This window comes from Durio zibethinus, chromosome 9 (genome assembly GCF_047325235.1).
Source record: "Durio zibethinus cultivar Kanyao isolate XHJ-2024 chromosome 9, ASM4732523v1, whole genome shotgun sequence".
Lineage (NCBI taxonomy): Eukaryota > Viridiplantae > Streptophyta > Magnoliopsida > Malvales > Malvaceae > Durio > Durio zibethinus.
In genome coordinates this window covers 3,207,826-3,229,714 of record NC_143170.1, presented here as the reverse complement: position 1 = coordinate 3,229,714, position 21,889 = coordinate 3,207,826, and the positions used below count along the sequence as shown (strand labels likewise).

Sequence of the window (21,889 nt, the reverse complement as noted above, 5' to 3'; positions counted from 1 at the left end):
AAGTTCATCATCACTAAAAAAAGAAAGATATAAAAGAAAATGATAGACTATTAATTTTTTTTAGAGTATATTTGAATTTCACTTAACTTTCGGTGAAAGTGAAAATTTGTGTTTAATAATGTTATACATCTATTTGGATGTTAAAGCTGTGATATGATTGAAGACAGTTATACCTTTCATTGAAAGCTTTTGGTGCGGTTGGAAGATAATTTTTTTTCTATTTTCCTTTATATTCTTATAATTTGATTTTTTTATTTAAAAACCTTGGACTTTCATAAAAGGAGAAAAATAATATCATGAAAAATAAAAAATAAATCAACCGTTACAAATCTCTCCATCCGATATTCTATCTATCCCTGACGCATGCACACCAACGGTTATATAGAAGCTACAAACGTATTAGCAATTCCACTCATTATAACGTATTACTATTAGAAGCTGGTTGATCTCTTGGGCTGGATTTTCCCGAGATTCCAAAGCTTCAAAATGTTTGTTCTACACTGCATTGGTGCAATGAAGTCCTTTCCTTATGCTATTTGACTCTTTCTTATAAGGTAACAATTCTTAATATTTGTCTCAATGTCTGATGCTTTGTTTTGCATGACCTAGTTGCTTATATTATTTTTTTTCAAAAGGGGGTGGGGAAGGGCAGGGTTGCTACTGATCTAAAAATTAGTGGTTAATATTGCAAAAAATCTAGTTAGACCTTGTTTAGTTTTGTTCTGGTTATTTGGTTTTAGGCTCCTCCTCTCTTCTGCCATCACAAATATTGTACATCTTTTAAGTTTGTGGTGTTTTTTCATGGGCTCAGAAACCTTCTTGAGTGCTTTGTTTCTTCCTTATTGACCACATCTAATGGTGCGTTTTCTTTCTGTTTCACAGGATGTTGAGAGTTTGATGGACATTGCGGAGCACCTTTTTATCATGCGATCTTCAGGTAATTTGTTGAGCTCATAAATTTTTGGAGCGAAATGGCTTAAGAATGTGTCGGAGGTGATTTCTGCACCCGTAAAGCGTAAAGGATGCAAGCTGAATGATGCTGAGGCAATGCTTGCTGAATATGAGGTATTTTTTGTTGGAATTTAAAGCTTCCACATGCGCACTTGGGAGTTGAGATCGTTATTTCATTTATCCTGGCATTTGAACTTCTCTTTAGAATTTATACCTGTATCTCCCATGTAGGGTATTAGTATCATCTTCCCAATGATGCTTGCCCAACTTACAGATGCTACCTACAAACACAGGTGGGTCTTTTGAATGTTTAGCAACTATCCGTTCTAACTTTGACACTAATAGTTAACTTTTGGATTATCTGTAGCTTTTGTTTCTACTTGTAGTTTGGTAATATAACTACTAATGCTGTGATGAACGGTTTTTGTATTTTGCTGGGGCCCTTGTTTCAAACTTTTTTTTTGTTCTAAATTTAGCCCAAATGCTTGTAACATCCCTCCGTTTACACTACTTATAAGAGGCCTAAAAGACATTCTTCTTGTTTTTATGATTAAGTTTTTGTGAGGCTGGTGAATTATGATAATCTGTTTATATGCATGTGTATATGCATGCTTATTGCTGTGGAATCTTGTATGGTATCTTGCTACTAGAGATGAAATTTAGGATGATTGTTGATTATATGTTTAACTGTAATTGTAGGTTGTGGCAAGTGGAAGTGCATCAGTATTTTAGTTTAGAGTTAGGAGAGAAGTCATGGTCTCAAATAATGCAGCTCAAGGTATGCCGTGGATATTTGCTGTGTGAAGTTTGAACAGGATATTACAAATTACATCTAGAAATGAGATAAAGTTTATTTGAGTTCCTGATCTATAGTCCTGGTGGTTTTAATTTTGCAGCTAGTCTAATCTAGTAAGGTTTTCTAGGAAAGTTCAAAAAGAAAAACCTACTGCCTGCTTTTTTTTCCTAGGTAAATTTAATCGGATGTCCGTATGCTATACTCTTTTCATGTTATGATCATGAAAGGAATGACATTTTACAATGAAATTGTCTGTTCTATTATCTGTTGTTTCCTAGTCATATTACGTATTCGAGAATTCAGAATGTCTTCTTTGAGCTGGAAATTTTGGCTTAAATGCTGATGTTTATTGTGGTTAGCTTCCCTTAAAAAGTTGGTATGTAATTTATATTGTTTAAATTTAAAAGTGATGATTTGATTTCTTATAAACTTCACATTCAGGAGCATGGGAAGGCTTCATTCTTTACTTGCGCAGAATTAGATACGGTCTTCTCCGAAGTTGAAAAGATTAAGAACTGGAAACAACGCTGCATGGATGCTGTAGTAAACTTTGCTGGAGATGAGAACTCATTGCTCTGTGCCTTACAGAAGGTTTTAGTGAGATAATCCTTTTTGAGTTCCAAAACTTTGATTTAATCTTTTTTTATTAGGTGCCTTTAAGAATCTTTTCCAATATTGTCCAGATCAAAGAATCCCTAGATCGATCTTTGTACATACACAAAAGGTCACGGACTTGTGTTAAGGAGTACGTCTCTGCATGTGCTGTACAAATGGTTCCGAGGATTGGCATTTTTTCACATGTTCAACATGCAAGGACGGGTAAGGTATTTGTTTGGTGTTAACCAAAGTTTCCCCACTTCATCATCTGTTTCTCACTTTTATTATATCAAGTTTGCAGTTGTTATATGTCTATCGTTCCATTTTTCTCCTTATTTTTCATGCTCACTTTGTACCCTCTCCAAATTTTTAATCACTTTGTAATTGATATACCCTGTTCAGCTCATCCTATTGGGATCTTTTCCATGAACAGCTACCATTGCAGTGTGTAGGATATAGAAATCATGCTGAAGAAGTGTATATGTGCTCATATTGTCAGCTAATGGTGGGTGGATCAATACCTCACGATGGAGGTGGCGTCTTGGTATGCATTTTAACTTGTTTGAATTGTCTTTTAGTAGAAGCTTGTATATTTAATTATTTATTAACAGCTTCCCTTGCTTGGCACAGAGACATAATGGCAAGTATTCGGACTTGAAGCTTCTATCTGAACTTGTATCTATTGATGAAAACTTGTGTAAGGTATGATTTACAAGTGATAATTTAAATGCTATTTTGTAATTTTCAGTACAAAATATGTGGTTAATCTTCTATTTTACGTTTTAATCTACTATAGCATTAACATTTAGGAATTATCAATTATGTTATTGTCTATTGATAAAATATTTTGGAATAACTTAATACAGACGAAGGAAGAATATGAAATTCTTTTATCAAGCTAAACAAGAAAAATTGCAAGGAATTCCTCTTCCAGTGCAATTGAGGAGGATATGAGTTTCCATTTAAGGTTCTGGGGAAAAAAAAAGTCCATATCTAATGGATATATATTTGTTTCGTTTTCACCTGAAACTGATTGCCAATTGCTATTTGCATTGATTTTTATTTTTGCATCAACTGAAAGAGCCTTGTCCTTCTATAAGTTTTGCAAGATATGAATGTAGGTTTTTCTGCAATAAAAGAATATGAAAATTCTTTTATTCATTGTTGTTTTTATTGATCATTTTAGTAGGTTTTTAAATTTCCAGTTTCTGAATACAAATATTTAGTTTCGTTGGATAAATGTTTCAGAATTGAAGAAAGAGAAATATTACAACAAATTGTGGACCAAACTTATGCTTGCAAAAAGTGTTTGACAGAGAGGGTGGACTTTCAAATGTCTTACTGCATTTTGTTTCTTATCTAAATCCTTGTTGATTATCCACTAGAACTTCACGCGTTTCAATAGATTCTACAGTGAAGTCAGTTTGCTTTTTAAAACTATTGAACAAATTATCTGTAGCTTGACATTGTGTGAACTGTAGAAGGGAGAGAAATGATACTACTATAATTAGTAGGATAAATATCACATGACTTTGTATTGTTTTCATCCAAATTTCTTCTCAACCAAGGACATGCCATCTCTAATTGGTTAGCAGCGTCCTGGATGTATATGTCATTGACATCATGAAGGCATATACATTTGTGAGTGATTCTTCCAAAGATAATTTTTGGATAGGGGGAAGCGATGAACATTTTACCTGAAGATCACTTCAGACTGAAGCTTTCAGAATTGAAGGACATTGGATTGCAGTGGACATATCGGTTGCTGATATTTGGTTTCAAACCTGACTTCCTTGACATTATAAAAAAAAATTCAGGTTTATTTAAGGTAATGACTCCCCTTAACTTCAACCACCTCAATCTGAGCCTGCCCTTGCCGATGTCAGAGAAGACAAGTGCAAATACCGACGTTTGCTTCTGGTTCACACCATTTGGTTTTGGTTGGAATCAGGGCTATATTGGGTTGGGTTTTTTGGGGGAAAGATCGGAGAAAGCAAGAGTAATCGCTAAAAAGCAAAAAGCAAGAAAACTGCGAAAGCAGCAGCAGAGAAAGCACGAGAGACGACGGAAAGGCTTAGACTTCATCAATTTTTAATATTTTAAATATTGAGCGCGAATCCAATCAACTCAATGAAACGCTGCGTTTTGTGGTGGTAAAGCTGCAACGTTTTTAAACGCAGCGTTTTTATTGAACGTAACAATCGGTTCTTTCGCAGCGAGACCTTACTAAAACGAAGCTTTTTTTTTTTGGCTTTTCTCCACTCTCCAGCTGCCGCTCCAAAGTAGTACAAAACACTAACACGCCATTGTTTCCTGTCTGTTGGACACTCTGCTCGCTTCTTTTTTCCCCACTCTTCAATCAGTTTAGTTTTCACTTTTTCTTCTTTATATATTAGCTGACGAGGCAATAGCTTTGTTAATGCTCTTAAAGTGTTTGAAGAAATGTTTATTCGAAGTGTTTTTGGTTTTGTCTTGTATTTTAATGTGCTATAACGATCTAACCCTAATTTTGATTTCATTATTTGGTAGATAGACAGATGCAGTACGTCAAGCCTTTAAACTTGTTCCAAAATTTGCTCAAAGCAAAAGCACCGGAACCAGGTCGGTTGCTTGGTTTAGATGTTGGTGATAAGTATGTTGGACTAGCAGTCTCAGACCTCGATAATAAAATTGCCTCACCTCTAAGGTATGGGATTTTCATATGCTGCTAATATTACTCTTTGCCGAGTATTTTTCAACTCTTTCTCAATGTTGGACCAAGCTTTGAGAGTCTCAGTGTAGAATTCAACATTTGTCTCTTTATCGTCAAATATCTCAATATGTTTAAGCGCTTTATAATGGTAATGCTTGTTAACAATTACTTGGTGCTGAAGATCCCTGAGTTACTGAGTTTGAAGTATAAAATTTTCGTTCTCTTCTCGATGATCTGATATAAAGGAAAAATTTTATAATAATACATCACTTAGAAAATATATTGGAAAAGCAATTTATGTTTGTCTTTAATACATCTGTGCAGTGTTCTGGTTCGGAAGAAATCAAATATTGATCTGATGGCTACCGATTTTCAAAGCCTGGTGAGTTTGGTTCATTTTCCTTTCCTTCTTACTTAGCATTAGAATTTAATTGACATAAAAAATTTTGAGAGTATAGCCTCAATATTTTTGAAAATAATTTTTACAAAATGAACAATCTCATGCTGCTAGTTAAGGATAATGAGATAATACATGTAAGTGTTAATGCTCTAAGATTTAGTGTTGATTGTGAGTTAGCAAGCAGGATGTTTGGGGTGGAAAGGGGTGGAGAGGAGAGGGGTCCTAGTTTTTAAATTTTTTCTGGATTATGCTACTACATGGGACTATTTCACTTTGTTTATTTTTCTCCTGCAATCTTTTCATGGAGTTGAGGTTGCAGATGTGGGCTACAGTGTAAGTTTGCTGGGATGATGCAAGTTCAGCGAAGTCCTTTGCTTCTTTTGCTTGATTTGTGTTTGATGAAGTTTTCTGTACCTGTTAGTTGTCTCCTCTGTGACTACTTCTATGCTGATATATTGCTGTGTGGAATCTTTTAAGGATTCATGCTGTCCTTATGCTAATCCTTTGCTTTAGATGCTCCTTTCTTTCCCAGTCATGGAGTCTTGTGATGTGTCTTCCTTAGAAGGATCTAAACAACATAATAATAATGGACTTTTTGGGTCGAAACTCTTGTCTATTAATCTATGGTCACATGCAATCACAATCGTGTTTTAGTTATATTTTATATTTGTGCTATTAGACAACTGGAACATGGATGTATCAGTAGTGCTTTCTGTTTGTAAATTAGATCATGAATGTATCCATGGAATGACTGGTATGAGCCCAGTTATGCATGTATCTGAAGCCATGGATAATGCTGCTTGTTTTTGAACTTTGAGCTATCTTCTGTCACAACTCTTGATCATCTTTGCTCCCGCCTGTATGCAGATCTCTGAACTTTCCCTGGTGGGCTTCATTGTTGGCTATCCATTTGACAGACAACGACTCGCCCCTGATGTGTGTATTTCTCTTGTGTTTGATCGGCATAATCTCTTAGTTGTTCCCTAAATCTTGTTTCATTTTTGTTGTTGATTAGGCTACACAAGTGAAGCTATTCATTGATGACATGTCTAAAACAGGAAAACTTGATGGGGTAAAGTACACGTTTTGGGATGAGTGCTTTACATCGAAGGTAGGTGCTTGTAGCTATGTTAGAGGAATTTTGAAAAGTTAAGATGGGTTATTCACGATCTTTCAAATGTGAGTAGATTAGTAGACCTGAAATACAAGCGCAGGGGTTTAATTGTCAAATAATATTCATCCTCTTTCCTTTTACCTAGATCCCTTCATAAACTCCTTTCTATATGATTAAATCAGATGAAACTACTGTTACTAGGTTTAGCTATAGGTGATCTATCTGAACAAACTCAGATCTATGCCCATGCTTAAGATGAGAGTGTCATTGCTGCAACATTATATGACAAGCAGTAAAGAATCTCATAGTTTGTATTCTTAACAGAATGTGGAATTGCTGCTAAAGCCTTTGAGTTTGCATCCAACACTAGCAAAAACTATTGTTGATAAGTTTGCCGCTGTTCAAATTCTTCAGGTATCTTTCTTGCTTTTGATCCTATGCAAATTTGGTAAGTTCCTTGAGTATTACATGTTTTAGCATTAGATTTGTTAGTTTAAACTTTAAAGGCATTATATTAGATTTTCAATTCAAATTGTAAATAAGGACAGCTACATTTTCAAGGCACTTTATTGCGAGTTAACATTTTACAAAATGGTAGTCTATCAATTGGCAATTGAGGGAATATATTATGATACATGTGACTAAATGTTTACATGATGATGAACCTTTTTGAATACGTTAAAAGTTTTTATAATCCTCTATTGGTAAATTTTCTTTAACTTTCAAAGAGAAAATGGCTAATGATAGTCTGTGAGATACTGAACGTAATCATTCCACTTTGATTTTAGTCAGTTTTCAAACTTGCTCTTAAAATTAGCATTTAAAATGTAGATTTCATCTTTTGGTGTTGGTCTTTGGCAGGCGTACCTAGATTATGCAAACAAGAAGGAAAAGTTAGAAAAAGCAAGGTGAGATATCAATCAGCAAATGGGCGTACGTTATGTCAACCATTTATCCAATGAACCCTAGCTTTGTGAGTAAAATGCTGGAGTGCTGTTTGCCTATGCTGATTCACCTTCAAGTTATGAAAAACCATTTTATTGCCAATTCTCCAACAAAACAGCTCTGGCCTAGCGAAAGTAAACGTTTCTGCCATTAATTGTACTCGTAATATCTTAATCTTATATATGACTGCAGTCTACAGTTTATTATTAATTAGGCGGGCATGAACTTCAGCTAAACTCTAGAAACAAAATGGTGTATTGTAGGGGAAAACATTGTAAAGAAAATGCTGAGGGAATTTATAGTTTATTGCATTTTCTTGTTAAAAAGTGGTACACCCAAATTTATTTCTATTGGAAAGCAGCCCAGCCCAGCCCAGCATTCAAAATTAGAGCTGGCCTGAAAACCCTAGCTTCATCTGAAATTGGACTTGCATGTTTGTTCCCAAACTTTTCACTGGGCACCTGGCCTAGATAGATATATCGTCAAACCTAAAAAATGACATCGTCCTCGGCACTTCTGTTCTGCACCAAGTACCAACCATTGAAGGAAACCAAGACCCACGTCATTTTCTTCGTTTAAAAGCACAATGGTTCTTTGGTAACATCACATCCTCCTTTTCCTCAATATTTTAAAATAAAATAACAAAATAATAATAGTATTTGTGCTTTTCCCTCTATGCTATTAGAGTCTTTGTTTGGACTCCTTGACCATCTCTTTCTCACTCCGTGGCTCAGTTTTCATCAGAGTAGTACTAGTAGGACTTAGTACCGACTGGCAAACCAAAACCACCAAGAGCACCCATCACAAGAGACAGGCACTAATTGAAACAGAGAGCAACATAACAAAACAAAATAAATACTCCCCTCTTGTTTTCTTTAATTCAAAGAGAAAGAAGAAGACAAAGAGAAAAAAAGGAGTGCCCTAAGAAATGGCAATCTGATTAGGACACATACACTGTAGGAGAGTTTTTGGGTACTTTTTGTGGGCCTTTCACTGTCCCTCCCAATGCCATTACTCAATTCTTTCTTAAGTCTTTTTATTCAGAATACAAACACCCAACCCCACTTGACTCTTTACTAAACAAAATAGTTTTATTCAAAAAAATTAAAGAAAAAAAAAAAAGAAGAAAAGGTCTTCTGTTTCATACACCTTTAATTCAAAAGCTCTTCATTTTTCAAATCATTTTTCTTCTTTGTCTTTTCTTTCATTCTTTCTTTCTGTCACTTTTTTCTCCCTTTCCTTGTTCTTGCATTTCTCTTCTCAAAATCCTAGGTTTTCAAATCTAGGGTTTTGTTTTTCTGGATGAATCCAGGGTTATGCGTGCAAGAACTTCTTAAAAGCTTCCACCCTGTCCGGGTCTTTGAGCTTTTCATGCTCGGCATTTTTTTTTGTTGATCAAGAGTTAACTTTTTGATCATGGCTTCTTTTAGAGTGAAAAAATTCAACCTCTAACTCTTGTCGTTGCTCTTGTTTATCTGGGTTTCGGCTGAGCTTCTTGGGTTCCTTAAACTTTACTCATTTAAAAAGAAATCCCTAAAGACCCGGTCTTTGAACATCATTCTGTTCGTTCTAGGAGATTTAGGGTTAAGAAGGCGGTTCCTTTGAAATAGAGATTTCAAATTCTATACTTATAGGGTATTTTCTCAAATTGTCCAAAAACCCTGGTAAAACCCTTTTATCAAAGCATCCTTTTTGGTGCTTTTTCTTTGTTACAACTTCCAGTCAATTTAATAGTCGGGGTTAAAGGGCTTTTAAATACACAAATTTTTGGTACCAAAAAGCCAGTCTTTATTTTTTGCTCTCTACTTAAATTGTGATTAATTCCTCAATAGTAAATGCATGGATGGGAGAGAAGCTATGTCATTATCAGGCGGGTCAGGTCATTATTATATTCATAGAGGGGTTGCTGGGTCTAGTTCTGGATCAGTACCACACGCTGGTGTAGCAGCATTTCATTCTCAGCCAGGTTTCAGGCCCTTAACTAACCCTCAGGTTCAGCTTCAGTCAAATGTTGGATCGACATTTACAGGGGAGCCTAAAAATGTTAGTTTTCCTCATGGCATTAACACGGGTATGTCCTCTGGGATGCCACCAGGGGAGCCAATAAAGAAGAAGAGAGGGAGGCCCCGAAAATATGCTCCTGATGGACAGGTTTCACTGGGACTTTTGCCTATGCCTGCCAAGCCTAAGCCTTCATCAGGATCAGATGCTTATGGCCAAAAAAGAAACAGAGGTCGGCCTCCTGGGAGTGGGAGGAAGCAGCAATTAGCTACTCTAGGTTAGTTTTTTGTTGGATTTTGATATTTCAATTGGAATGTAGCTAAGACGTTTTGGTAGGAAACAGTTGTGTCTCTTTAAGCTTTGATTTTATAGTCGTGCTCAGTGATCTGATAGTTCTAGGCTACAATTCATCTTTGATATCGCCAATTATGTTATTTGTGCAGTAACGGCTAATTACACCCTTCTTTTTTAAATGAAAAAGTTGTTTTTTTTTTTTGGGGGGGGGGGGGGGGGGGAGGAGGGCACTTACGTTTTAAAGATAAGGATGGCAGGGTAGAATTTTTGGAATTTAATGCTCAGTAGAATTAAATATAATTTTATAACTATCTGTGTTGTGAATATATGCTACATGGTTCCTGGATTTGTCTTTAAAGGTTCAGTTGTTTCTGATAGGTGAATGGATGAATAGTTCGGCGGGGCTGGCCTTTGCTCCTCATGTTGTCACCGTTGGAATTGGAGAAGTATGCTACATCCTTCTAGTTAATCTCACATTTACTACAGGATACAAATGATCTTGAATTTACTTCATTTGCAGCTAAATATGTGAATAAGAAATCTCTAATATGCATAGCTGCTGGGATAGATGGTTTGAAATTTTGAGCACAGGTCTTTTCCACAAAACATGCATTATTGAGCCTGTAATGTTTGCTTTCTAGGATTTGGTTGGAGCTTTTAATTCTTGTGACTTTAATGTGGATGGAATTATGATCTCCTCCATATGAATTTTGAGAGTAAGAAGGCTGCGATGGATGGGCAATGCTTGACTAACCCTGTTATAACGCACTTAAATACAGATTGGAGTTAACCACTCATGCAATTGTGCGCATATATGTGGAGATTGCAGCATGCCTGTATCCAACAGAAATGCTTAGATTATATGAATTAGGAAATTATAGATGAAGGCCACTACATTCGAACACTTGCACACTAGTCCTCTGCTTTACTGTCCTTTCTTTTGATGCTGTTCCTAATAAGAGGACCTTGATGTTGAAGATCTCTTCCGAACCAGCGTTTAATGACATTCATTTAGTGGTGAGCAAACCTTAGAGATAACATTATTCATCTTGTTCAAAAGGGCACTGCTCTTTGCATAATGATAACTTCCACACAGCACTTAACAGTAGCATGACTGTTTTTCCACTTCTGAACTGTGAGTCTGAGTTGCTGTCCCCGCTTTAAGTTAACATGAGCCCTTATGAATTGGTGTACAAAAGACATGACCTTGTATATGGTTGAAATTAATATTAATGCGTCTACTTATATGATTATATTGCAAATAGCATGGTGCAATTTCCTAGGCATGTGGTACCAAATCTTGACTTAGTAATGTGCAATTTTTATGTTCTTTTTCAGGACATTGTAGCAAAAATGTTGTCCTTTTCACAACAAAGGCCAAGGGCTGTCTGCATCTTATCAGGCAGTGGTACAGTTTCCTCGGTAACTCTACGTCAGCCTGCATCTTCTACTCCCTCTGTGACATATGAGGTTGTAGCACTTGACACATTTGATTTTTCCTTTTTTTAAAATAATAAAAATGGTAAAATTTTGGATGCCATGACCTTTTTTGATGCTCAAATGTCTTGCTAGATTCTTTATTTGAGTTCTTAGAATTGCAGTTTGAAATATGGCATATAAATGCCATGTGTTTCTTGCCCTCCTGTTTGAATATATTTTGCAAAATCATAGTATAGTAGCCTGAATTACGTATTAGTTAGTTTTCTTTCCCTTCTGTGTGCTTCATGTGACTGTACTTGGTCCTTGTGCTGATAGAACTGTGATGTAATGTATAGTTATGGTTATAGGCTTATAGTACCTGGAAAACTGAGTTCCTGTTGCTTAGTAGTTCTCTGCTTAGTTAGTACTACTTGTGAGTGAATAAATCTGGGGCTTGATTTAAAATTTCAACATTTACCTGGGCCTGGAGCTTAAATATATGGAAAGAGCTTTTGGTTAAAGGTTAGCTTAGCTTTTCAAATAGAGTCAAATGCTTTAGGAACATCATCCGTGGGAGTTGGGGATTGTGCATCTGTCTTTACATAAGAGAGGTGGAAAGAGAGATGAATCAAACTTGTCTTTGTTACACTTCATCGATAAGATGCTATTTTCTGCTTACAAAGTTTAAGTGTGTTTTGGATAGCTGCGTTTTAGCTTACGATGTCTCCTTAGTTGAGTAGGCATAGCATCTTTCTTGGGTCTATTTGGTCTTTGATAAAAAGGAACCAGTTTTTAATTTGTGTGAGTTTAACCTGACATTATTGGCAATAAGCTTGTTCTTGGAACCTAATTGGCCTTTCCTTTTTATATATTTATCCTTTTGAACTTTCAGTGATGTTTGTGCTGCTTGGTGGAAACTTATTTTATCTATTTTAACTTTTCTTAGGGCTGTTTTGAGATATTATGCTTGTCGGGTTCTTACTTGCTTGCTGAGGATGGTGGACCACGCAGTCGAACAGGTGGAATAAGTGCTTCTCTTTCTACTCCTGATGGTCATGTCATAGGTGGTGGGATTGCAACATTGATTGCATCAAGCCCAGTTCAGGTGTCCTTTTTGTTTCTCCAAATTTTACTTATAATTGTACTTTGATGCTTACTTATGACATTGAGCTTAGTAGCATTCCCGTCTTTATTTCTATTGTTTACTTTTCATTTTGAAAAATATTCCAGTAAAAGAAGATTTAGGCATAGTGGTATATTATTGTGCAGTGTGCATGTATCATTCATGTTATTTATATGTTGTAGCTTGTTTTATCTAGTGGTGTGGGTATTGGAGGAGAATGCATGGTTGAGTGCTTGGTAAAATCAGGTGAGTCTTACTATTTAGACTCACTCACCCCAACCAGCACTCACTGAAAACATCACACTAGAATGTAAATGATCCCTTCTTGGTGTTGTAATATGTTATATAAATCTATTTGTCTGACATGGATGCTGTTTGCATTTTGCACATCCCAGCCTATTTGGTTTCAGTGGGTTAAAGGAGGAGGCTGTAACATGCATCTCTATGCATCTGAATTTTCTAATGTATTATACACTTGCTGCAGCTGGTGGTATGCAGTTTTGTTTATGGGGGATCTAAAACCAAGAATAAACAACTGGCTAGCCCAAGAGGCAATAAGGATTCTGTGCCTCAGAAATCAGCTACACCGACTACGGCACCTTCAACCCAAAATTTCACTCCCCCCTCTATGAATGTTTGGCCTGGTTCACGGCCCGTTGATCTGAGAAACCCTCACACTGATATTGACTTGACGAGAGGATGATCATGGCATTTTTGTACATATATGTTGTTGTGCATGTACTGAATCTTTGAGGAAGTATGAAAATTTAAAATCCTCCCCATTCGCCCAGTAGGGGCGACTGGTTTGTGCTAACGTAGATTGTAACAAAGTCACTGTGAGTTTCTCTAGTGTCACTGGTAAACCTGTTGAAAAATTCTGTAGTTTGGAGTTAAAAGGAACATTAATCTGTAGCTGCAAGAGATGTCATTTAAGGTTAACCAGTATTTCAAGCAAACAATGGTTGCCAATTGTTTCGCCATTAGATTGTATTGTAATTGATTTTCTGAAATTTAAGTTGAAATGTCTGGCGTTACGATTTCCCAGGTGGGAACCATGGGATTTAAGATGATCTATATAGGATTTGAGTGAAGACACTGTTGCATAAGATCGTCAGGAGTTGGACCTGGTAATATGCAGCAAAATACATCTTAAACTCGGGTTTCATCGAGTAAATCCATTCCTGACATCATTTTATGGTCACCTGTTCCAGATTGAGGATAGGGCCAATAATATTTTGTTTGTGCTACCTGTGAAAGGCAAACTATATTTTTTGAAGCAATCAGTCCAGATGAATGCATAATAGAAAATCAATTAGTGAACTGTGAAGGTCTAAATGAAATTCTAAGTTTCTGTTCATGGTAAATTTTACTGAAGAAAAGCAAAGTGTGACAGTCTGTGTATACAGATGATTAGTCATAAAAAACAGAATCGCACAAAATGTGAACAGAGACAGGAGCCGAGAACCATGCACAAGATATCTGGCCAGGCTTCGTTCAGATTCCGGGGGCAATAAACCAACAAGTAGGTATCTCTGTGGTACAGAAACAGATGAACAGAATAATACACGAAATTCAGTTCACCCAACTGTTAATGCCTTGCCCGTTTTCACAATTTAGATGCCCTGCTCTCCCTGGTCTTAGTTAGATTTAATAATTTGTATATTTATAGTGTATTTATTTTATATTAAATACATATAAAACATAAAAATTATCATATTAAAATTTATATTAATACATTAAACACAAAACAAATATATATTTTTTTATTTTAACAAATGCATATATGATTGTTATCAAAATTTTATATTGATATTATTTTCCCATATCTTTTTCATATAAATTTTGTATATATTATGTCCAAATTTATAATCCTAAGACCATTAACCACCTTAAGTAAACAAATCTTGCTTTTTTTTTTTAAATAAAGAACCTTGCAGACAACGAGAATATCTTTAAAGCTGAAAGCATATTTGAGAATGACGGTTTCACCTTTTGAAACAAAGTTGATTTAACATGTCGGAAGCTTTGTTTTCTTTTGATACATTAATAATTTCTCAATAGCCATTTATCTTTTTATAATACGTTCCCTTTCTTTTATGTTAACACACTTTTGTTTAGATAATTTGCAAGAAAAAAAAAAGGCCATGTCCCATGTGTCGAGTAACAAGGAAAGCCAATTGTAAACGATTTAATTCTAACAAAATATAATTAATAAACAATCCAAAAAAAAAGAAAAAGTCATCCACAAAGAGGACACTATCAAATAGTTTCATATAAAAAGAACGCATGGTCTTGAGTTCGATCTTAAACGAAGGCAACTCCAACATGCTACATAGAATACAAACATACATGTAGTTTTGGATATTGTTAACCAAAATTTTCTTACATAGTATTCTGCAATACAAATTTTACAAATCTGGAAGAACACTCACGGAAGAATATAGATATTTGAAGCTTAGAATTCGATCAGTCGATCGCTAATCGGACAGCTTCACCTTCCCCTTTTTCACTAATCATTCTGGCTAATCCCCAATAACTTCTTTATATCATACTGCAGTAATGCCATATAAGGCTAACGATTTAAACTCACTTCACCTGATAATGATATATAAAATGCTCAAAAGGAGATTTTAAGCTTGAGAATGGAAAAAGTAGTTTCACCTCAAGACTAAGTGGCGAAGTGGTGGGATAATACCGATGAACAACTTGGCCATCCTTACTGACCAAGAACTTGGCAAAGTTCCATTGGATGTCGTCTCCAAAAATTCCCCATTTCCCCAACTTTAAGTAGTTATATAGTGGGGAAGCATTGACACCATTTACTTCAATCTAATACCAGAACAGCAAGAGGAGATGGTTCAATAAAATTTTGCATGAGCAGAGTTCTTAATGAGCTTAAATGATGACTTAACCAAATTGATAGGAATCGAAAAAAAGTGTGTCTAATGCAAGCATGCCATCCAGGCATCCACTTTGTACCTAAAGCATGCCAATCAGGGTAGTTACCTGATCATCAATTATGTCTATGAATCCTCGGTGGAAAACTGTAAATTTTAGACCTGCTAAATTTAAGAGCCGTAGGATATGGTAACCGATGATTGTGGCAAAAATACTCAAGTTTTACTAAGCTTTAACAGTACAGTAATTGCAGCACGGTTCTGTGTTTCTCAATCTACCTTGTCAAAGATGGGAAATTCTGATCTAAAGCGGGTGCAAACAAATTCAGCAATCTGATCATTTGATCCAGGTTCCTCATCACCAAATTGATTGCATGGAAAAGCCAGAATCTCCAAGCCTTTTACAGAAACAAATGAAAATTTAAGTCTGTGCAAATTGATGTGCAAGCGATGAATTCTCAATATAATCCTCTGAAGTGGGATTCATTCATCACAATACTTCACAGTAAAGCCCACATCAGAGTAACCAATGTAACCATAAATAAACGTTCAACCAATACATGCACACATAAGGAAACAGTTCAGGCTATTATATTGAATTATCATTGTTAAGCTGTCGACAGAGAATGTATGGGACAAACTCAAATGTTCAAAATGCAAACCTTGATCTTTAAACTTCTCATATAATTGATTCAGTTCTGTGTAGTTTGAGTTTGTCATTCCACTGCCACAAAATAACCAAACAGAGAATCATAAATATAAATCCTAATTGGTGAAAGAAAGATACAACAACGACAATAGGTAGAAAACGATTCTGACAAATTGATGGCTATAAACCATCATCGGCTGGCTTGGTTGCAAAGAAAACACATTGGAAATTGATCACAGAAACACAAGGAAGATACCATTTGGAAGCAACATTAACAATCAATAGCACTTTTCCTTTGTAAGCCCTCAGGTCAACATCATTTCCTTTCGGATCCTGTCAACGGAAGGAAAAGGATCATACATATATCTTCTTATTTTAAAATATGCGGAATTGAAAAAATCAATATACACAAAATATTTTTCTATTAATCCTTTTCTGGAAAAGAAACTAAGTAAAATAGATTAGTCTGCAATCAAAGCAGAATATTACCATTTACTAATTTATTACCACTACCTTGTTTTCCATCTTATGATCAACAGAGTCTCACTAAATTAAAAATCTTTAACAACCCTTAGAAGAATTAAGCATTAAAACTGAGAGAGTTTCTATCTGTCAGCATTATTTTCATACAAACAGAGAAAAATTATCGACTGACATCTCAGGTTAGCATCTCTCTATCCAGGTAATCATCTTCCAATCTAGTTCATGTTTCTTTCTTCCTAGTGCCTTTCAATAGTAACTAAACAACCTTAACCAAAGGTAACCAACAAAGATGTTTGGAACCCAAGACATTAAAAAGGTGTGAAGCAACCACCAAAAATTACCAATTTGACATATGTGTAAGATGATCAGTTTAAAGAACAAAAAAAAGTAACTTTTTCTTCCCCTTTATTTGTTTTGCTTCTCTTTCGTGGAATTGCATAACAAGGAAAGAATCACCAAAAGGGTAAATGGAAACATAAAAGGATTAAAGGAAAAGAAAAAAAAAAAAAAAACCAACCTTAACAGTAAAATCATAGATGGATTCTGGGTTCTTTGTGGTTTGGCTTGCCATTGAGTTTAGATTTGTCTTGTCCGAGGTGATAGGGGCAGACGAGTAGCGAAGTACTTGATTTCATGAAGCAAGCTGTTTAGACCTCTGAAGCTTTAATCTGCTTACAAGTGTACAAGATTTCATGCTTCGATATAGGCCCCTGTTAACAGCTTAATGATAAGCCCAATCCTTTCCTTTTGCTGATCAATCCTTACTGGTAACCCCAACCCAGTAACTCAAGTTGCACATTGCGGACCTAGCTTTGAGTAAAATATGTTAAATTGATCTGCACTGCACCTTTTTCATTTCGGCCTTTGTTATTTTGTCTTTTTGGTGAAGTCTGAATTTACTTGAATCAATTATTTCCTATTAAATGTCCATTTTTTTCGTAACTACGATACTATTCCTTCATCTTCAGATTTCAAACTTCTTTTATAAAAACTGGTGCATTGTTGATAAAATTTTGCAGTTGAAAGAATTGCAATTGTTGAGGATATTGTTCATGAATTATGACCATGAAATTCTAGTATTTTGTTGCTGGTCAAAGCAAATCCATTTAATAATGCAAGTGAAGAACTAAAATTCATCTTAGTAGGACTAAAAAAAGCATGATCTGGATAAAATTAATGAGGAACACCTTCTAAATTCTAGTACAGTCTAACCCATCTTAGTAGATGAGGAAAACAAAAACACAGAAACGTCCTTGGAATAGTTTTTTATTCAAGAAAGTATCTACTTTATTCACTCTGAGGTGGTGAAGCAACCTCCATCAATCAAGCCAGCAGTTTCTTTATGTCCTTCTGCAAATAAAAACGGCATCAATCAGGAGTTCTCTCATTTTATATTTTGACTGAATAGATTAACAAAATGGCAGAAACAGGCCTTACCTCAATGCTAAGAGGAGAAGTAGTGGGAGCATAACGATCAACAACATTTCCCTCCTTATCGACCAGGAACTTGGTAAAGTTCCACTTGATGTTGTCACCGAGAATTCCACCTTTGCTAGACTTGAGGAATTTGTATATCGGAGCAACGTTGGAACCATTCACATCGACCTGCAATCAAAAGACACAACAATGAAGTAAGGTCTATAATACTCAACTCCGAGTCTCCAACAAAGAGTAGGATGCCTAAAATCCCTTGAAGAAGAGAGGAAGAACTGATATCATAGAACATCCTTTATTGAAAATACTAGCATTTTAATGGCTTGCACATCTAACACCACATTATAAGTGAGGCAAACGTAATAAGGAGTTTTGCAGACTGACACAATCAGTGCTTTCATTCCTATAGCCAAAGGGTATACCTTATCAAATATGGGATATTCAGCTTTAAAGCGAGTGCAAGCAAACTCCAAGATCTGTTCATTGGTCCCTGGCTCCTGACCTCCAAATTGGTTACATGGGAACGCCAGAATCTCAAAACCTGCCCCAGCAAAGAAACAAGCAATATGGGATAAAGAGTTAGGAGAAAAGGAACGAGTGATTAATCAAACAACCATTCCTGGATTTCAAGCATTGTCTACACCTGAACTTCATTGACAAACTAAAAGGTCCTACCCAGCAAAATATTCCTGGGTAAAAGATGGTAGATATATAATCTGTTAAAGCAAAACATGAAGCGAATAAGATGCTAAAACAAACCTTGATTTTTATACTTCTCATACAATTTACTCAGCTCAGTATAGTTGGAATTTGTCAAGCCACTGCATCAACGTTTAAGCAGAAAATTACAAATCTATGACTTAAAACAAGAAAAAAAAAAAGCCAAAGTGTGGCATCATCATCTAATAAGTAATCCAACAACATCCTTATTAAACAAAAAAATGATTTAATGACAATTAAAGCTTGAAAAAAGTCTTTTGGGTTAGAAAATATATACTCTAATAATTCTAAATTTGAGAGTTTGGAGGTACCATTGTGATGCAACATTGACAATCAAGAGGACCTTTCCTTTATAAGTGCTTAGATCTACATCATTTCCTTTTGCATCCTGAAGAACCAAAATACAAAAGTAATACCCATTTCTTAGAAAAAAAAGAAAAAAGAAAAAGAACCCATGTAGAAATAAATCAAAGAGAAATTAAATTTGAAGCAAAATTAACTTTTATCTATGGGGCATAAATTTAAAGACAAATATACATAAACCAACCTTAACAGTGAAGTCATGAATTGATCCCTTGGAGGATTGACCAGCCATGGTATGATCAAATCTCAAACTACCCACGAAAGACCTTGGAAACCCTGTTTCAATTGACCGAGACACCAGAGAAACTGGCGAAATCCGAGGAAAACTCAAAAGGGTTTGATTGGAACGCGATGAGAAACGCTTTAGGAAAAGAAGAGATGCAGAAACCGTAACTGAACTAAGATTTCGTCGAACGAGCATGCTATGAGAAAAAAGGAACCTTAGGAGCTTGTCATTTATAGAATAGAGATTAGTGAGAGTATGCTAACCGGAACCGCTGGGTCATGGTCAAAGCTTCGTGTGGGCCTCGCGTTTCAAAGATTGTGAATATGCTATATCCACGTCTTATGGGTGGGGGCCATCTCCCAATGTTGAATTCGGAGACGTGAGGAACGGTCAGGATTTTTTGCATCAGAGAATACGTCAGGGGCCTTTTTTTTGGGGGTCGTGTGGACGTTTTCCGACCGCCTTTTGCCAATTTTGGATTTTTTCTTTGTGTTTGTGAAGCTAATGCAATTTGGATTGGGCGGCTTTCGTAGTTTTCTAGAAGAGATTTTCCATGGAAGGAATATATGTTGTGGACGAAACCATTGTTCACATGGATTTTTCTAACCAATTTGGATTTTCAGATGGACATTTATTCTATACTATAATAATGGAAAGTGACATTCATTGATAGATATATGCTCAAATATGTGCAGAATAATCGTCATGAACTGCATTCAAATTGTATTTTCATACAAAATTATTTGAACATTAGTTGGAAGTTAGAACTTGAAATTAGTTCATATTGAAAAGAAAAACAAAGACACATACATATTGTCTTAACTCTCATGTACGATCAATAAACAAAAGAAGAAACAAATAAACGAACAAGAAACGTTTTAGAATTCATTGTATTCTGTTCACCCGCTCAAGCAAGTTATCCAATGTTATGGAAAATGCGTCCTGAAACTTTTCAAGCTGGGAATTTGAGTCTCCATAGACCAAACCAGGCAATAGTTCATAAACAATGTACCTCCTCGTATCCTCTCTCTTCCTTACAGGAATGTTCATGAGTCTTCCAATCACATTTACCTTCATCTGCCTCACCTCTTCTTGGTCTATCAACACTGAATATTTACTATGATCTTCCGGTAAATGCCATGGATATTGGTAGTAAGCTGTGAATGGATCAAAGAGTACCGGAATGCAACCCGAGACAAGTGAATCAAATACGGATTTTCTTGTCGGGCTATCTCCGGGAGGTTGTATGCAGAATTCAGACTCCATAAAGAGGTCAATAACTGATTCAGGCTGGTTACATCCACCTGAACTACAATTCAGAAACTTGCATTTTTTCTCATCTGAATTGCACTGGTTGATCAGTATTGACCTTATGTTTTCTGGTGCATCAGGCCTTGCCGCCCCAGCAAAACTGACTAGGTTCTTTCGATTTGATCGGATGATCTTCAGCTGCCAAGTGATGATATCATCATCTGAATGGGGATGAAAGTAAGTAGGATGTGGAATTCCAATGTCATTGATGTGCCAGGGTTGGCGTTCAATCAACAGCTTCATTGGGTTCTGCATTTGATCAAGCTCTAGCAATCTTGTCCCCCATGAAGCATCACTTCTTCTCCTAAAATCCCATGAAATCTTACCCAACACAAATACGTGATCCTTACCAGAGTTTTGAAGCCATGACTTTTTGTTCTCAAGCCACTTCACAAGTTCCAGTGCCAAGGTATCTTTAACATCACTAGAGACATTTTTGAAATGCCACCTCAGGATATCTAAGCCACCATAGAATGGAACATAGAACAGCTTTGCCTTATTTTCATTATAAACCCTGCAAGGATGCTTCAAAACCCTTGTGTGAAATATCAGTTCCAAGGCATACTGATGAGTGTGATACCATCCTTTTCCAAGCTTTGCAATAGGCTCACCCATTGCCTCGTTATTGAAGTACTTACAAAAATTTGTCCAAAGAATCATATCTCCACATTGACCTACCAAGTCCTTGTTGAACTTCGATGGCAGATCATACACAAAAATCCCCCTCCCATCACATGATGACACATCATTCTTATGTGACATCCATGATCTTTGAACGTGCAGCTGCGCTTCAACAACCTTCACAGCAAAGGCAACTTCTCCAACACTGTCATTTTTCTGGACCCTGTTGCTGACGATTGGATCTGGGTCTTCCCGGACAATGTTGACCACATCTTTGATACTGGCACTAATATTAGGATTAATTGAACTGTTGTTAAGAGCTGGAATTGGGATTTCAGAATTGGGTTGGGTACCTGCAGAGAGACAGTAAAGATTACTGAGCTTCCGCGACGAAACGCATACGTGAACAATTTTCCCAGAGATAATAGTGGTGGAAGAAGACCATAAAAAGATAAGAATTAACAGGAAGATCGCAGCAGGGATACGGTAGAGAATTTTGAACAAAATTGTATCAGAAAAATGATGTTTCTTTGTTTCTACTTTTTTGGATGCTTTAGACTTCTTTTTGGGCAATGAGATGGCCATATCTGTTGGAATTACTATCTGTTCATTGCATTTTTTATTCTGGTTTTTGTAGTGAGAGGAAGCTGCATCTTTTCCTTAAGAAAGCTGCCTCTGGACATGGTTGCACGTCTTATGGTTGGCTCCATATTGTTGTGCATGTTTGTTCTGCACAATGATTATCAGGTACTACATTCATTACTGACCAATTTGTATAAACTAGTTATAAGACATTCGCTCCATGAAACGTCAATGACATAAACATGACAGTCCTGAATGCTGATGCAACTGA

General features: G+C 36.0%; 5 protein-coding genes and 1 pseudogene across 7 annotated transcripts; 3 read left to right on the top strand and 3 right to left on the bottom strand.

Moving 5' to 3' along the window:
- Window positions 1-1,477: 1,477 nt before the first annotated feature.
- Window positions 1,478-3,080, top strand: LOC149516713 (uncharacterized; annotated as a pseudogene).
- A 1,470-nt stretch (window positions 3,081-4,550) lies between these two features.
- LOC111306477 (Polynucleotidyl transferase, ribonuclease H-like superfamily protein) lies at window positions 4,551-7,806 on the top strand. 2 transcript variants are annotated; one of them, XM_022904331.2, is made up of 7 exons: window positions 4,551-4,706; window positions 4,878-5,030; window positions 5,361-5,418; window positions 6,304-6,372; window positions 6,452-6,547; window positions 6,875-6,964; window positions 7,412-7,806. In XM_022904331.2, exons 2-7 carry the CDS (start codon window positions 4,882-4,884, stop codon window positions 7,460-7,462), a joined length of 513 nt encoding a protein of 170 aa, XP_022760066.1. In that variant the 5' UTR covers window positions 4,551-4,706; window positions 4,878-4,881; the 3' UTR covers window positions 7,463-7,806. The 2 variants fall into 2 exon arrangements, with proteins under 2 accessions (XP_022760066.1, XP_022760062.1); XM_022904327.2 differs by having other exon boundaries at window positions 4,557-4,706; window positions 4,874-5,030.
- Window positions 7,807-8,552: 746 nt separating this feature from the next.
- Window positions 8,553-13,354, top strand: LOC111306460 (AT-hook motif nuclear-localized protein 5-like). The gene is made up of 5 exons (XM_022904317.2): window positions 8,553-9,773; window positions 10,169-10,236; window positions 11,129-11,260; window positions 12,156-12,314; window positions 12,817-13,354. Exons 1-5 carry the CDS (start codon window positions 9,335-9,337, stop codon window positions 13,033-13,035), a joined length of 1,017 nt encoding a protein of 338 aa, XP_022760052.2. The 5' UTR covers window positions 8,553-9,334; the 3' UTR covers window positions 13,036-13,354.
- A 1,216-nt stretch (window positions 13,355-14,570) lies between these two features.
- Window positions 14,571-17,171, bottom strand: LOC111306449 (putative glutathione peroxidase 8). Of its 2 annotated transcripts, XM_022904310.2 has the most exons (6): window positions 16,879-17,171; window positions 16,135-16,211; window positions 15,892-15,953; window positions 15,509-15,627; window positions 14,994-15,161; window positions 14,571-14,883 (listed from the first exon to the last, which is right to left on the bottom strand). In XM_022904310.2, exons 1-6 carry the CDS (start codon window positions 16,930-16,932, stop codon window positions 14,842-14,844), a joined length of 522 nt encoding a protein of 173 aa, XP_022760045.2. In that variant the 5' UTR covers window positions 16,933-17,171; the 3' UTR covers window positions 14,571-14,841. The 2 variants fall into 2 exon arrangements, with proteins under 2 accessions (XP_022760045.2, XP_089621615.1); XM_089765489.1 differs by having other exon boundaries at window positions 14,835-15,161.
- Window positions 17,172-17,503: 332 nt separating this feature from the next.
- LOC111306438 (putative phospholipid hydroperoxide glutathione peroxidase) lies at window positions 17,504-19,304 on the bottom strand. Its single transcript, XM_022904306.2, has 6 exons — window positions 19,063-19,304; window positions 18,827-18,903; window positions 18,555-18,616; window positions 18,218-18,336; window positions 17,799-17,966; window positions 17,504-17,711 (listed from the first exon to the last, which is right to left on the bottom strand). The coding sequence occupies exons 1-6, from the start codon at window positions 19,297-19,299 to the stop codon at window positions 17,685-17,687; spliced, it is 690 nt and encodes a 229-aa protein (XP_022760041.1). The 5' UTR covers window positions 19,300-19,304; the 3' UTR covers window positions 17,504-17,684.
- A 490-nt stretch (window positions 19,305-19,794) lies between these two features.
- On the bottom strand, window positions 19,795-21,764 carry LOC111306427 (xyloglucan-specific galacturonosyltransferase 1-like). Its single transcript, XM_022904300.2, has one exon. It carries the CDS (start codon window positions 21,619-21,621, stop codon window positions 19,990-19,992), a length of 1,632 nt encoding a protein of 543 aa, XP_022760035.2. The 5' UTR covers window positions 21,622-21,764; the 3' UTR covers window positions 19,795-19,989.
- Between the last annotated feature and the right edge of the window lie 125 nt (window positions 21,765-21,889).